The sequence below is a fragment of the Ischnura elegans genome, chromosome 5 (genome assembly GCF_921293095.1).
Source record: "Ischnura elegans chromosome 5, ioIscEleg1.1, whole genome shotgun sequence".
NCBI classification, from domain to species: Eukaryota; Metazoa; Arthropoda; class Insecta; order Odonata; family Coenagrionidae; genus Ischnura; species Ischnura elegans.
The window spans coordinates 32,019,332-32,034,466 of NC_060250.1; the positions used below are offsets into that span (position 1 = coordinate 32,019,332).

Below are 15,135 nucleotides of genomic sequence, written 5' to 3' on the forward strand. Positions count from 1 at the left end.
GAATAACGGTTAGAACTATAGTTATAGCAACTACAGTTTTTGGTTTCCTTTTCACAAGTACCTCGAAACTTACGGTGAAATCCTTAAGATGCAAGGTTTTTACCAAAAGGCTCAAATTTTGGCCTTAGGTTATCATGGCTTAAGAGGATCCGTCGATGTTTTGCTCTAAGGTTCACAATTCAATCCATGATGTCAGCTTTTTCCTGCATCCTAATTCATTTGACAGCAAACTAACCAAGGGAACTCACACTTTTACTGATGCTAACTTAAAATCAACATAAAGCACCTTCTTACTTATATGAATTTCTAGCATCAGGAACAGTGAGATAAGACGATGACATACCCTTTTCTGGAATTTTACATTGCCATGCTGGCAAAATCTATATCTGCCAACAACAAATGTAAGATATGTTTTGCTTTCATACGTATATGCAAAATTAAATTAGCAACATTGAGGTATAGCTAATTTTAACATTGTTTTTTGTAATGAATCTGACAGCAAACTCAAGCATCCAAATTTAGGCTATGCAACCCATAACTGAAGTCGAGAGTTTAATATCCATTGTAAGACGAACCCTATTTTCTGCAAACGTTGGAGGGGAAAAATCTTGTCTTAGATTCGTGAAAATAGTATCTCTTTTCTTTTGTTTAAAATTGATTCTTATTCATTCCTGAATACTTGAGCCTTATGGTTGAGCACAAAAATATATTACCTATAGTAGACCAAATTGCTGAGGATGATGCGTCATTGATTGGCTCAATAACAGGTTGTCTTCTAGCAAGAGAGACTTTTAACTGAATGCCTGACACTATGGTCCCATCCATCTGAAAGAAGAGAGCAACACATTAAAATTTAGGATATTCTAAAACAACAATTACTAAGGATAATACCTACTTCACTCAAAGGAACATAGAGAAACATTCACAAATTTTAATAGCACAATTTTGATAATGTTGGATTTTACATTGTACCACCACAATTATTAACACACTGCACCTGGTTAAAGCGTTAATTTATTTTATTATAATTACTAATCTGCAACCCACTCCACAAGCTTGCATAGCATCAAAACATCGTCAACATTTCTGACCCACAGGAATGTTACTTCATATGTACTAGTATTTTGCATCATTTATTTTACCTTTCAACTGCTACACTCACACTTACTACCAAGCAATACCAGGCTTGCTAGCATTTGAGCCAGTGCATTGCCGTGATACACACAAATTGAAACAGACATCTCAGGTAATTTTGTTCACCTGTGTTGATGCATCCCCAGTTTCCGAGGCCACAACAGATTAGACACTGCTGTTTTGGCTGAGGTTGAAAATAACGATAGCAGCAAAACTTGTTACGCACAGTGTGCTAATAAATTTTATCCCTGGCGAGTTAACTTTGTGGAATTTTGTACCTATGATAATAATAGGCCACACTTTTCATTTTCCACTAAGCAATATTTACTGAACCTCAAAGATTTCAGCAAACTTTCATATCCCATTCCCCTTCTACACTGCCTGTGTCCTTTCCGAAACACACAAACAACATGTGTTTTTGCCTCCAAAACACATGTTGTGACTGCAACTGCTCACCCACCCCCCACTGCTGTAGGCAGTACATCATTACAAATCCTAGCCAATTTCTACTCCATGGATTATCTAAAAAAATACCTACACAACACCATTACTTCCCCAACAATTTCCACAAAAATTATGCATGAAAATTTTCCAGAAAAAAATTATAAAAGTGCACCTCAGGAGGCTGCTCTGTAAGAAAACTGGTCATGTTGATAAATACATTACGTATGAAATTACAGAGTTAATCCTTAGGTCCGTGAGGACTAACACCATTATTTCCTTCACCTTTGCTGGTTTCACTTTTTATCCGTCACATTTCCCTTAGTTATTGTTACACTACATATAGAGAAATAATTAAATTGAAATGGGGCAAGTCCAAATCTCAATTTGTCAGAAAACACATGCCAAAAGGTCTTCACTCACCTCACTTATAGCCTTGTCCGATGCCTCCATCTTGTCAAAAGTGATGAATCCTCGACTGAAACAAATTGAGGGAAAATGTAAGAAAAGGAAAATTGAGTAAAAAAACCTTTGAGAAGGTATTCTTTGAGCTGTATGCTCTCAATCTGCATGGTCTCAGCCTTTGTAATAACAAAATTTACCTGCTAAACTATGAAGATGCTTATGATAATTTACTTTAAGTAAAGAATGCAGCACTGAAAGTGCCTTCCTCACAGAGCTCAAACATACATTTCAACCAAATAAAACACCATGTTTTTCCTGGCTAAGCTTAAAGCCACTGATTGTATCTACCAGGTAGAGGATGGTGAGTCTACCTTTAAGAGGTTAACACTTTTGTTGATGGAAAAGTAGAAGCCAAAATATAGGATGAATTGAGGCATCAGGTGAAAATAAGTACACATCAAGAAAACTAAGATAATAGTAACAATTAAAAGAGAAGAAGTCAAGGCTAACATTAAAATAGGGAAATAAAAACTGGAAGCTCTTCCTTTAGGTAGAATAATTCTGTTACTTGGGAAGCAGGATAGCTGGTGATGGAAGGAGCAAAAAAGAGACTATCAAGAAACTATCCACAGAATTGCCCAGGTAAAGAGAGTATTTGACCAAAAGATCTACTTGCCGAGGGAAATTTAAGCATAGAAGTAAGGAATCAATTTATCAGAACTTGCACTACATACAAGAGTATCCTTCTATTAGGAGGAGAGGCATGGACAGTGAAAGCAGAGGAGAAATCTACGGTACAAGATTTTGAATTGTGGAGCTATGGAGGAATGTAGGTTCAAATGGATCGACCAAGTAATAAGGAAGCCTTAAGACAAGTAGAAAAGAAGAGAAACCTATTGAAAACCTTGATTAGAAGATGAAATAACCTAATCAGCCACATCTTAAGATACGATGGCCTGATGAAGATAGTCGTTGATAAACAGGTGGAAGGCAAGAATGGAAAGGTAAGACCACGAATAAAATACTTGGAACTGGTAACATTATGAGCCATGATGACCTGATGAAAACTATCGTAGGACAGGTGGAAGAGAAGAAGGGCAATTATTGGCCCTGAATGAGTTACATAAAGACAGGTTATTAGGGATGTATAAAAGAAGAAATAGGTCACTATGAAAAGGCTAACCGATACGAGAGAAGAATGGAGAGCTACATCAAACCAATCTTAGGATTGTTGACTAATGATGATGATGGTGTAAAAGGTGAAGAAGGATGTGAAAAAGACAAAATATGAAGGTGTGATAAGATCAACTGAGAGGAGAGATGCACCAAACCAATCTTAAGATTCATACTAATTGCCGTGGAAAAAACTCCCCTCGACTGGCAATCAAACCACAAACCTTTAGCTTTCTGGGCCACTGCACAAGCCTATGTGCTATCCAGGATCCATATATTCCATGACAATTTTATTGGAAAGCCAAAGGTCCATTGTTCCCTTCGTGGTCAAATGATTTTAAATTCCTCTCTAATTGGGAAATAAGCTAGACACACTCATAGACTTGTTTTCAAGAATACCCAAACTAAGCAATTTTAGGCACAAGTGAGGTGGGATAACAATGGTCATCATTCATCACCATGCATTCATACCTTCACCATGATAATCTTATAACCTTTGCAAGTGGCAATTAGGGTTAACCATGGAGTTTGCACAATACCACAAGAAAGGTCTCTGTGCCCTGAAGTTGAAGACTTACCCACTTTCGGTCCTCGAAAATGTGTCCATAAATGAGAGGTGTCCTAAAGAAAACCCCATAACAACTCTTAATTTCACCCTGCAAGTATTATCATGTAGGCCAGCTGAATGAATATTTTATTTAAAAAGACTCAATTTTTTTAGGGTTGGTCAGAAAACCCATGGCGATGGAGTCCGTGTAAAGAGTAAATTTGTGTCTAGAAACTGTCCGTAAGTGGGAGAGGAGTAGTGGAGGATGGATATCCTTCTGCCGGGGAATTGATATCTGTCCTTAAGCCAGCTTTGTCTTTGAACAGAGGTTGCACTGCCTTTACAGATATAAAGCAATGGGACATGAGCATTCGGAAGGATAGAAGATAGTATACAAGAAATAAGGTATAAGTAGAGGGGCAAGAGCATGAAAAATTAATCCGGTTTTTCATCAACTTAGCCATACTGGATGGAGGCAGCATGTGGTTATGTGAAGGGTTACACAAATACACATAAAACTAATAGATAATGAAATAGTTGTAGGGTAGAGTAAAACCATGCTTGAGAACAAAAATTATTTCCCAACCTTACACAAAATCACGATCAGATTTCACACACTTAAGGATGGCAATGAAGTGGATAATATATTTCACCACTTGCGAGGGTTGTGTCATTCAACCCTGAGCATGACATAATTCCCAGCAGTCCACCACTTCAAAGCATTTAATGAATTGTATTATTCTTGACCAATTTATGATTGTGACCATAACAATTACTTAAACTGTGCAATAATAGATGCCAATGATACATGTAAGTACTCACTTTTTCTCTATCTCCATTGATATATTAACTATATTCCCAACCGTGCTGAAGGCTTTTTTCAAGAAGTCTTCAGTTATCTTGTATCCAGACACAAAAATAGTATTCCCTTGTCTAGGTTTGTCATTGCGGCCGTCACGGTTCTCACTCAAACCTCTTTCCTCTCGATCGCGGGCTGATACAAAACTTTCGTAGAGATTCTGAAGAAAGGACAGACAAATGTCACCTCCAACCAATAATACTCATCCACAGGGGAAAAAATAACGCACTCACCTTCATTCTTGGCCTTGTGTCTGGTTCATTGTCTTCAGGATGAGTAGCAGAGAATGGCTGATAGCCACTGATCGTTCTTTCACTACCAGAAAGCTTACGCTTCGTTCCACGAGGTCTTTTGAAACCCACCTGATCTGCTTTACTTGGGCTTTTTGTTATTGCTGCTATTGCACCGGACTTCAATAATTTCTTAGCAACTTCTCGGGCATCCCTTGCTTCAGCGGGGCGTTTTGGAGGAGGTGCTCTCTCAGGCTCGGGTCGAGGGCTTTTCAAAGCGACCAAGGCTTTTTTCTGCAAATAATTAGGAGCAAATGTCAATGCTAATGAAGTACTAACTCGTCAAACGCAAGTATGTAAATGACAGCATTCACTAAGTCACCTTTTTCTTTAACTTCTGGTACTTAGTCTGAAGCATCATCTCCTCCTCAGTCAGGTTTGTTGGGAAATGTATGTACACCATTGTTTATGAATATACAGAGCTGAGGTTAAGATCGGTAAATACCGATTGAACTTTTTAACACTACTTCTTTTCTCTCTCCTATTCCATTGCCACTTCGATGCTTGTGATGCCGCTGAACGCAGGCGGCAAAATAGTCTTTCAGCACCTCTGAATATCCTCAAAGAATTGTTTTTGCGTGATTATTGAAGCATCCCATACAAGAATAACTCTGCATTGTCTGCGTTCGTAATCGTCACTTATAAATTATACTGATGTAAACACTACGACCACGCAGCTCTCGCGTCATGGAAGTACACAAACCACTAGTGATGGGTCGATCATGAACGATTCGATCAAAAAGATTGAATCACTAGGTGAATCAAATGACTCATGATTCATTTCGTTAAACAAGTCGATCATCAATCATCAATCACTCCAACTTCCGGTTTCATATCAATCATCCCGGTTTCCGGTTTGTTTCAAAATGTCGAACGATCGATGCTTGATCTATTTCGGCAGAAATAGTTGTGAGAAAATTAAATACTATGTTATGAAGAACTGAATACTTGTATAATCTTTTTCTTAAATGTTTTCCAGCGGTTATCAGTATTAATAACACCAATACACGTAAAAGAAAAATATTAAGATGACTCCTGTAGGAGAACGTTAAGAAGTATAATTTAAGCTGGTTACATTTTATTGTGCCGTTCATAAAATTATCCTGCAGATCAGATTCATGCATAGTGTGTGGTGTATTTTGTGGTATATTTTGAGATACGTAGTTAGAAATTATATTTTATTAGTGTTGAGAAACTGTGGCAGTTTTGCCTTCCTAAATATTTTCATGACACTACTTCCTTCATTTTATCAATCTAATATACTCATCTAGGAATTCATAATCAAAATAGTATATGAAATGATAATATGGATAGCAATCAGCGTTACCCATGCTCTTCGCAGATGAGGCAGTATTTATTCGATTATTCAAAGTGATTTATTACATCCATTGATTGAGTCTTTTCGATCATGATTCCTTTTGAGTCTTTTCGATCATGATTCCTTTTGAGTCTTTTCAATCATGACTCCTTTGAGTCTTTTCGATCTTGATTCCTTTGAGTCTTTTCGATCTTGATTCATTTGAGTCTTTTCGATCATAATGATTGAATCAATTGATTGAATCACTTATGTGACTCGAGTCAAAATGATTGAATCACTAAAATGATCGACTTTGCCCATCACTACAAACCACACCAACCACACCACACAAACAAAATTTTCGATGAAATTACGTTCGTTGCGGATAGATGGCATGGCGGTTGCCATAACAGACCAAGCGAACCGAGCACTGACAAATTTTAGCCAGACCCTAATGTTTACGTATTTGACCATGTATGCTATGTAATGATATTTCTCCGTGAAATGAATAATGTCTTATGAAGGTGACTATGAATTCGCAAGTAAAGTGTATGCTTCTATTAGTTGATCGTTTTCATGTAACCTTCAGCTAACGGGTAGCCTCAATGCGGAAGCCCTAGTTTTCCAGTTGAAAGTTTTTTTCTCATTTTCGCTTTGATTTTCCGTTTTCATAATTTTTTTCGGTTTGAAATTTGGAAGTCTAGCTCTAAATAATAACGCAACACTTATTTGTATGAATCTGAGAAGGTATGACGGCTAATGAGTTTTTATTCAGTGCCGTCTGTTGTGGTCGATAAATTTTAATTCTCATCGCATGCGAATGGATATCTGTGGATTATGCCAACAATTGGAAAGGTTTTTCGTGGACCCATTAGCAAAATAATTCACTTAGAGTCGAAGGCGTCTGCAGTGATATCGTGATTAATGCACACAAGTGAAGTTGCCTGTATGAATCATTGTGTCAACGGTGTCTCCGATTCTTCTAACGGATAACCTTCATGATCATAAACTCAAGTAACTACAATAATGGCAGAACTTCCAGAAGAAATTCCTGACCTAAGGTTAGAGGTTTTCTTTAAAGTCTATAATCATGTTGTAGTTATGTGTAATGTTATTTTAAGCCTTTTTTCTTCATTACAGTCGGATAAAACCATCCAATGGTACTGAAAGTGTGGACTTAGGCTCAATAGATAATGAAAGTTCTCAGCCTCAACTTCTTATACCAATCGTTGGTTATGAAGTTATGGAAGAGAGAGCTCGATTTACGGTGAGAATGATACACGTCAAAATAATTTTCTGCTTCCTCAATTATAGTTTATTCTTAATCTCTTATGGAGGAAATACCTCAAAGGCAAAAGAAAGTTTTTGGGTCACATTTTAGTGAATAAGTTTACTCGAAGTAATTTATTGAATACCAGTTAATGCCGGAATATTATTAGGAATGTATTATGATTTCTGCATGCTTCGAGCTTTTTTCCAACATCAGTTATTGCTTTTCCGTCTGAGAGTGTCTTTAACTCACTAACATAAATGTGATTTTGATAATAAGGAGAGTACGCAATTATTGACATGTATATAATTGGTCATATGAGTGCTTTTTGACAAGGAATGTTTTAATGAGGAATTTTCTCTTCATGGCATGGGTCCTTTTTATAAAACCACTCATTTTTATTTATAAATGAGGAAACTATGCATCTAAAGACACTTAGCTCATAGAGAAAGTGCCATACAAAAGGCTAGTGGGTGAAGGAGAGGGTAGGAGAGGCCCCCTAAAATCTCTTTGTTAGTTGATACTGTTCATTATAAAGATGCTGGACAGGTAGACCTTTACAGGTAGTCAGGTCCTGCCACCCTCCTCACTAAGTCATGAAAAGCTCATTTTGAATGATTAATCTGAAGCCCTTTTCTAATAGTGTTCAGTGAAAATGAAATCGTCCATTTTCCAGTATATTTAGTGATTTAACTTGTTGTTATCTTCATGTTATGAATCACTTATGCTCTCTTCAAGAATCCATAGTGCCTATTCAGGGGGAATGAGGGCTTTGAGCACTTCCAAAACAGCTGTGGAGTTTCCCCCGAATGTAAGTGCTGCGAAGCAGCTTAGTGTGAGCGCTCAGTCATTTGCTGTGTCTTTTCAGCTGTTACTTGGCTGAATACGAATCGATGATCAACAGGAGTTCAAATATCAATTCTGGGTGGCCAGTAGTGTGTTTCTACATGAATCAAAAGCCCTTCCATAGCATTCTTTCAACCTTTCCACGCAAGGAGGCTGAGAATCTATTACATTGCGGTGTGCTCCCATGCTGAGCTCTGTGTGCTCGCTGCCACTGAATGTGCCCCTTGTCACCATATATCTTGAAAGTTTACAGACCCTCCCCATTATTCATTCTGGCCATGTATTCTTGTCCTTTGTTCTCCCAAGATTTCTGGTTTCTCATCATTATATTTATACTTGCACCTATATAACGCACACCTGTTTTGCCAGTTTAGTATCTTCTGATTCAAGGTATTTAATTGCATTTCCAGCCACATTCATACCACAAATATATTCTCACTTTTGTCTGCTGATTTATTGGTGATTTTACTGTAGGCTCTCTACCGTGCATGGCACAGCAGATATCCCACTTCTTGTTCCATAATTTTAGTCGATTTCGCAATTGCAGTGTCTTCTTGTTGGGCCATAGCCAGAAAAAAAAAATGTTGGGGGCTCATTTTGAGGGGATATCCATCTTTCGAACACCTTTGGCTGTGTTTGAACCCCATGACTTGCTGCACCTTTGGATCCATGTATTAGTCTTGCATGGTAACATTTCTCTTTCCACACTATTTTTGCTCCCTTGAAAACTATTTTGAGGCCAGGTTTTATCCATACATGCTCCACAATGGCCAAAAGGTTGAATTATTTATTTTTTGTCCTTACATGTTTTTAATACTCTCCAAAAAATACTTTTACATGTTCTTTCTGATGCTGTACAGTCTATTTTCTCTTTTCTTGTCGGTTTCATCATTATTTTGGCCCTAAAAATTCATTACAATGTAGAGCTCCCGTCAAATGTTTCTTCTAATGCCATTTGTATTTTCAGCCAGTTTAGTTATGCAGTCAGTTAAATGTCAACAAAATGCTAAAGGACCTAGAGATATAGATAGATAATGTATTCATCGACTTACTGAAACCTGACAACAAACTTTGTTGTACATTTGTTCTCGCAAATTCGAAATGATTATCTAATTCATTTCGTTATACATCATGGAAGTGTATTTTCTTATCCATAGTTGATTGGGCAAATGTGAGCTAGAATTGGCCCGAGAGCGAAGTGCCAGTAGTACTGGATACAGGTCCTCTTTACCCTCAAAAATTTCCAGTGATCACTAGGCCATGATTGTTTTGAGCCAGTGCCTCCAGATTTTTCCCCTGACTCACCCCCATTTCAGTGGGCAGGAAGTTGGTATCCTGATTAGGTGGATGTGGTATGGCCATTTTGGCAGAGTAAAATGGTCAGAATCGGTCTTTATAATATGACAATTCCTTTGCATACAATGGAATGCTCAAGTAAAAGCGTCTCAGTTAGTGTATATTTTTGGGAAGTTCATTTAATTTATTCTCCTGCTATTTTTGTTTCCTTGTAAATTATTGAAATATCTCATGGGTGAGAATATCATGTAGTTGAGTTTTCTTTTATTTCATGAGTATTTGCTAAAATTTTGCAGTAGGAGATTATCACATTTCTTGATTAGATGATCAAGCCTCCACAGAATTGCCTGAAGATGGGGTGAAGTATGCAAGAATTTGTTATGAATATTGTGTGTAAGCATAAGTGTAGGGAAGGAATATTCCTCAAGTACTTAATCAGTTGATCCATGCCATGTTTAACTAAAATTATTTTTGTGGAAGAGTCATAAGTTTTTCCTAACCTTTTCAACAGACATTTGCAACAATGTGGTCATTTTTGCATTTCCTTCAGAATTTCTTTTGAGTCAGCTCTGATGAGGATGTTAAGGCCGTTTTACACGGTACACGGAATTGTGCAGGTTAGAGCTGAATTAATTTCTAAAATGGTGTGGATTTGCGCGAATGCATGAACGAAATTAGAACAGGGGCTATTTTGCCGTCACGCATTCTCGCATGTGTTCTAGCAATTCACCACTTTACACGACGCAATTTTGAATGCGCCTTCAAACGTACGTCAGACTGCGCAATTCCGTAGACCGTGTAAAACGGCCTTTATACTTGTTAATAGAGATTTTTGTAGCATATAAGTGACAATCTCTTATGATAGTTTATCACTGTATTAGGATTATTTACTTATTTTCAAGTTTTCCTAACTATTTCTTTTTCATATTCACTAATCCTATAACATATGTATGTATTAAGGTACTCTTTTTAAAGCATAAGAAATTCATAATCGTGGGTGACTCATTTTTTGCAGGTATTCAAACTTCGAATAGAAAATATGAGCACTGGTGATATGTGGTTTGTGTATAGAAGATACACAGATTTTTTTAGACTTTATTCCAAGGTATTAATCACATTTTGCACTCTGTGAATCTAAAACTTTCATACCCTCATCTATGAAATCTGTACGTAAATTGTGTTTTGTATTTTACAGTTAAGAGGCCTTTATCCTGGAGTAAAACTGCCACTCCCGAGAAAAAGATGGTTTGGTGATAACTTTGACCCAACATTCTTAGATGAAAGAGTGGTAGGCCTTCAGAATTTCATTGATTCCTTGCTCAGTCAGGAGGAGTTGCTGAAAGCACAATGCACGAGAGATTTCTTTTGCTTAGATGACCCTCCGTCATATAATGACAGTGTTGAGGAAACCAGGGTATGTGAACTGCAGTTTTGGTTTAGTTGTTGTAATTTTTGTCTTTAGGGTATTCATAGACTTAGTGTGTAGAATTTCCCAAATTTTTATTTGGTCCTTTGAATTTTTACTTTTTCTGGGAGGATACGATGAAAGACTCAACTGAGTCATTTCGAGGCAAGACAGGAACTGTACTTTTTATTCTTAAAAAAGAAACATTGTATGCCTAAAGGAACAAATGAATCACCAAATGTGCTTGGTAACAGCACCCAGCACACATCAATCAACATGCAAACAGCTGAATATCACATTCATAACATAATAATGCATACAATAGCAGTTTTTGTGCTTTACAGGACTGTATTCTAACTCTCATTCAGATGATTCTCATTAACTATAACGTTATAGTCTTTTGAAAGGGTCCATGACCATCGTATGGGATGTTATGCTGATGCCCACAAGTCACTTTCATTAAATGCAGGATAAAGCTGATGTCGGCTTTCCCTGCAGCCTACCATTTTTAACATGCTTTCATGGCACAAATGACATTATCTGTCAGTCGCCTCTGCTGAATACAATATGAAGCCATGGTTTCAAATCTGGATGAATTATTTACTGAATAATCCTCACAGTGATTGATTTAGGATCTTGTTCATAAATCTGTGGTGGCCCCTGGAATTGATCTAACCCCTAAATTGACTGATGTAATTTCATCAATCTTTGTAGTTGAAAATTATGTAATTGAAGTGGCTCCACGATTGTATTTCATTTCAAATGTTGTTTTCGGCTGTGGAAACATCGAATGGAGAGGCAACTATGATATACATTTGCTGATTTCCCACCTTCCAGATGTTTATTTGGGGCTATTGTTTTCTGTTGAAATATCGCTGGAAGCTATCTGTTGTCAAATGTTATTTTTAGTTAATATTTTTATCTCCATATGAGTCCTCTTGTCTCCATCCATACTTATTAAATGGAGTTGCTATTTTTTTCACTGCATTAATATGTTTTGCTTTTTTATTTGTGAAGGCTATGCTTGATGCAATGGAGGACACAATATTTCAACTCAAGCATCAACTGAAGGAAAAAGAGTCTGACATTGATAGGCTGAAAGAAGAGATTACAGTTGAATCTAGGCACAAGGAGCATCTCTTCTCCCTGATTCAGTAAGTTTTTAAGTTTGTGGCTGTTATTTTCTTAAATGAATATGCATGTGTATTCAGTGAGTTATCATAGGTGTTCCTGATGGTTGAATATGTCAATATCATTTATCCTTCCAATTGGGCAGACTACATAGAACTAAAATTGATTGGTGCATTTCTCCCTATTTATAATTTTTTTAGTCCAAAGGAACTCCTTGTGCCATTGAAATTTGGTAAAAAAAAATTTTTCTTTGCCCGTACAATTTGAATTACACAGGCACGGGTACGAAACCCAAATAATGCCAGTAAAACATTATTATCAATGTTGCATGGCTAGAAAAAGTTGGATGAAAAAGATTCAAAGTTTGTTACTGTAGCAATCACAATGGTGCACCATTGCAACAAAGGATTGAAAACATTATCTTAATCATTGTGTTTTTGTATAACAGACGTAAATGTTGTAGAAAATGTTAGTGTGATTATTGTAAAGAGACGAAATGCTTCGAAAGAATATTCAATATTATCACACAAGAAGTCATGTGGCATACTCAATGTGCCATTGGGACTGAGTTTTCATAAAGTCATCCTTATTACCATAATTGAAATATGTACTATGGATGTGAAAAATGATGGGTATATTGAAAACATTATTTTTCATAGATTTGTGAAACACGGGATGTTATGGAACTAGCATAAAAAGTTAAGAATATAAGTATATCCACTGGCACACTCAGTGCACCAGAGCAACTGCTTGAGTGGTAAATGATATTATCATCGTTGAAAGGATACAGTTAAATGAAAGGCTCTGTGTTCAACTTTGCTCACCTTGTTTTTCTTCTCGACCTCAGGGAAGCCATCCAGGATTGCCCTCAGTGCTCTAAAGAGTTTGCTAGAATTACCATAATGGACAATCCCGAACTGAGGAAGAGGGAAAGTTCATCAGAAAGAAGAACAATAGACTCTGACAACATGGAACTTGCAAATCTTGATCAATGACAGCACAGGAATGAGAAATAGTATTTTTAAAGAGGGAAGCATTTGAATCAAACTTTTAACCTTTCATGTAGCATGAAGACAATAATGTTGGACCAGTTATTAGAATATCTAATGGTAATTATATGCCAGGAATATCAATTACATACATAATTTTTAAAAGAATTTTAATGATGGTTTTTTATAAATTTTGTCTTACATTGTTAGTGTGTACAGCCGAGTACCGTTGTCAGTGTTTTTCATATGTTATAATAACTCAGGAAAGATATTTTTTGTACTTATAAGTCGAGTAGTTTTGGATAAATTTTAAAATTTTATAATGTCATTATTAAATAGCCTTTATAACATTCATTGATCCCTGAAAAATTTCCTCTAGTTTTTTCTATGGAAGTAGATGACCTTTTTGAAAATGCCGATAAAATGATCAACATTCTAAACATTGCGTAATCCGAGAAGGTTAAAATATTGCTCAATCCTGAAAACACAATTCCTAATAAGTATCACATGTGATATTTCATTACATAATTCACTTCAAATGTGACATCATACATGATATTATTATGATGGTGAATATTCTGCAGAATGGTTTATGATTATATACGCAAACTTGAGCACTATGGTGACAGTGACTGCTTATTGCATAGAGGCATTGATTCTGTGTGTGCTGCTTATGCGAAGTGAGATATTGTTTGTAGCTTAATAGGTGTGTAAAAACATCTGGTATGCATGGATGGAAAAGCTTAAAGAAGTTCTATTTTACTTGAAATTCTCATTACTATCATTATTAATGGCAGACTGTGATATGATAAAACTGCTATTTAGTGTTAGATTCATGTTTTACTGTGATAAATAAGAAGATTAGAATTATTTGCTGTTCAAAAAATTTCTCCAGAAAGCATTTATTGGCTGTTAATATCAGCCTATGTAATTTATTTGTGGTTATCAGTAATATTTCAAGTATAGTGTTAGTTTTTTTTTGTTACTCAAGGTGCAATCATTATTATTACTAAATAAAATCATATGTACATATATTGAGTATATCATATTTTAATCATTACATTTTTGCTGTTTCAATGACTGACTTATAAAAAAATGTGGATTTTTTATGACCAGTTTTAATTCTAAAGCCAAGAGTTCCGCTGTCTAAGTTGTTAGTGTATCTAATTCTGATGGAGTGTTATATACTTCAAGTTTGGTATGTCAACTGAGGAAAATCAAATGAGGAAATGCCCTGGCTCAGAAAAAAAGAAAACTCTTACATTTGTGCCTGTGAATTTTGTTTTTACCTTTGTGTACATTATTATCACATGTTATTTAGTTAGTAACTTCTCATTATACTTGAGCAGTTGGTGTCTTCTTGAGGATAATCACTTGGTAATTATACATTCCTGTCCTTGTATCGGATAAACAATATTATAAATTACATTCTTGTACAATGAACAATACGGACATATCCATAGAAAACATCTAATCACATATTTTGAGAGTATTTCTATGTTGTGTTTTAATTCTTTGGTATGATACCTTTTTGTACTCTTAAAAATCTCTTTTTGCTTAAAATACAATTTTCATGTTGTATAAATTCAATATAAATTGTGTTACGAACTTAAGATGTATATAGGAGGAATATTAATTCCATTACAGTTATTTACTTTTAGTTTTCCAAATTATTTCTGTTAATTTAAGATCACTCTTGCAATTGTACAACTTACTATAGAGGCTGGGAGCATGTTTTGCTTCATGTACTCATTGTTAAATAAATTTATTAACCAATTCTCCTTTGCTGTTCTTCATTATTTAAAGCTGATTCCTGGTTGTGAATGTATGTATTTACTTCGTATGCCATGATGTACATCTGCATTATACGCTACAATGGTGTATGATGTGGCTGCAAGTGCCATATCAAAGTCGGTAAAAGAATTGAGAAGTGGCCTAGAGTGAGATATTTCATGTGTGTGAATAGAAGAAATGTTTATGTTTTAACGATGAAATGTTTTTGTAGGACCGAGTTCCAAATTCCAATATTTTTTTTGCTATTTTCTAATATTT

At 35.9% G+C, this 15,135-nt stretch overlaps 2 protein-coding genes across 2 annotated transcripts in view; one reads left to right on the plus strand and one right to left on the minus strand.

Moving 5' to 3' along the window:
• Positions 1-5,564, minus strand: part of LOC124158658 (negative elongation factor E) — a 9,434-nt gene extending 3,870 nt beyond the window's left edge. The window contains exons 1-5 of the mRNA XM_046533867.1: positions 5,172-5,564; positions 4,793-5,083; positions 4,523-4,719; positions 1,999-2,053; positions 714-825 (exon numbers count right to left, since the gene is read on the minus strand). Coding sequence (XP_046389823.1) covers positions 714-825; positions 1,999-2,053; positions 4,523-4,719; positions 4,793-5,083; positions 5,172-5,252 — 736 coding nt within the window. The 5' untranslated portion in view covers positions 5,253-5,564. The remainder of the gene's footprint in view (positions 1-713; positions 826-1,998; positions 2,054-4,522; positions 4,720-4,792; positions 5,084-5,171) is intronic.
• Positions 5,565-6,499: 935 nt separating this feature from the next.
• On the plus strand, positions 6,500-14,860 carry LOC124158659 (sorting nexin-16). The gene is made up of 6 exons (XM_046533868.1): positions 6,500-7,207; positions 7,287-7,413; positions 10,574-10,663; positions 10,754-10,972; positions 11,981-12,117; positions 12,942-14,860. Exons 1-6 carry the CDS (start codon positions 7,173-7,175, stop codon positions 13,087-13,089), a joined length of 756 nt encoding a protein of 251 aa, XP_046389824.1. The 5' UTR covers positions 6,500-7,172; the 3' UTR covers positions 13,090-14,860.
• Positions 14,861-15,135: the final 275 nt, after the last annotated feature.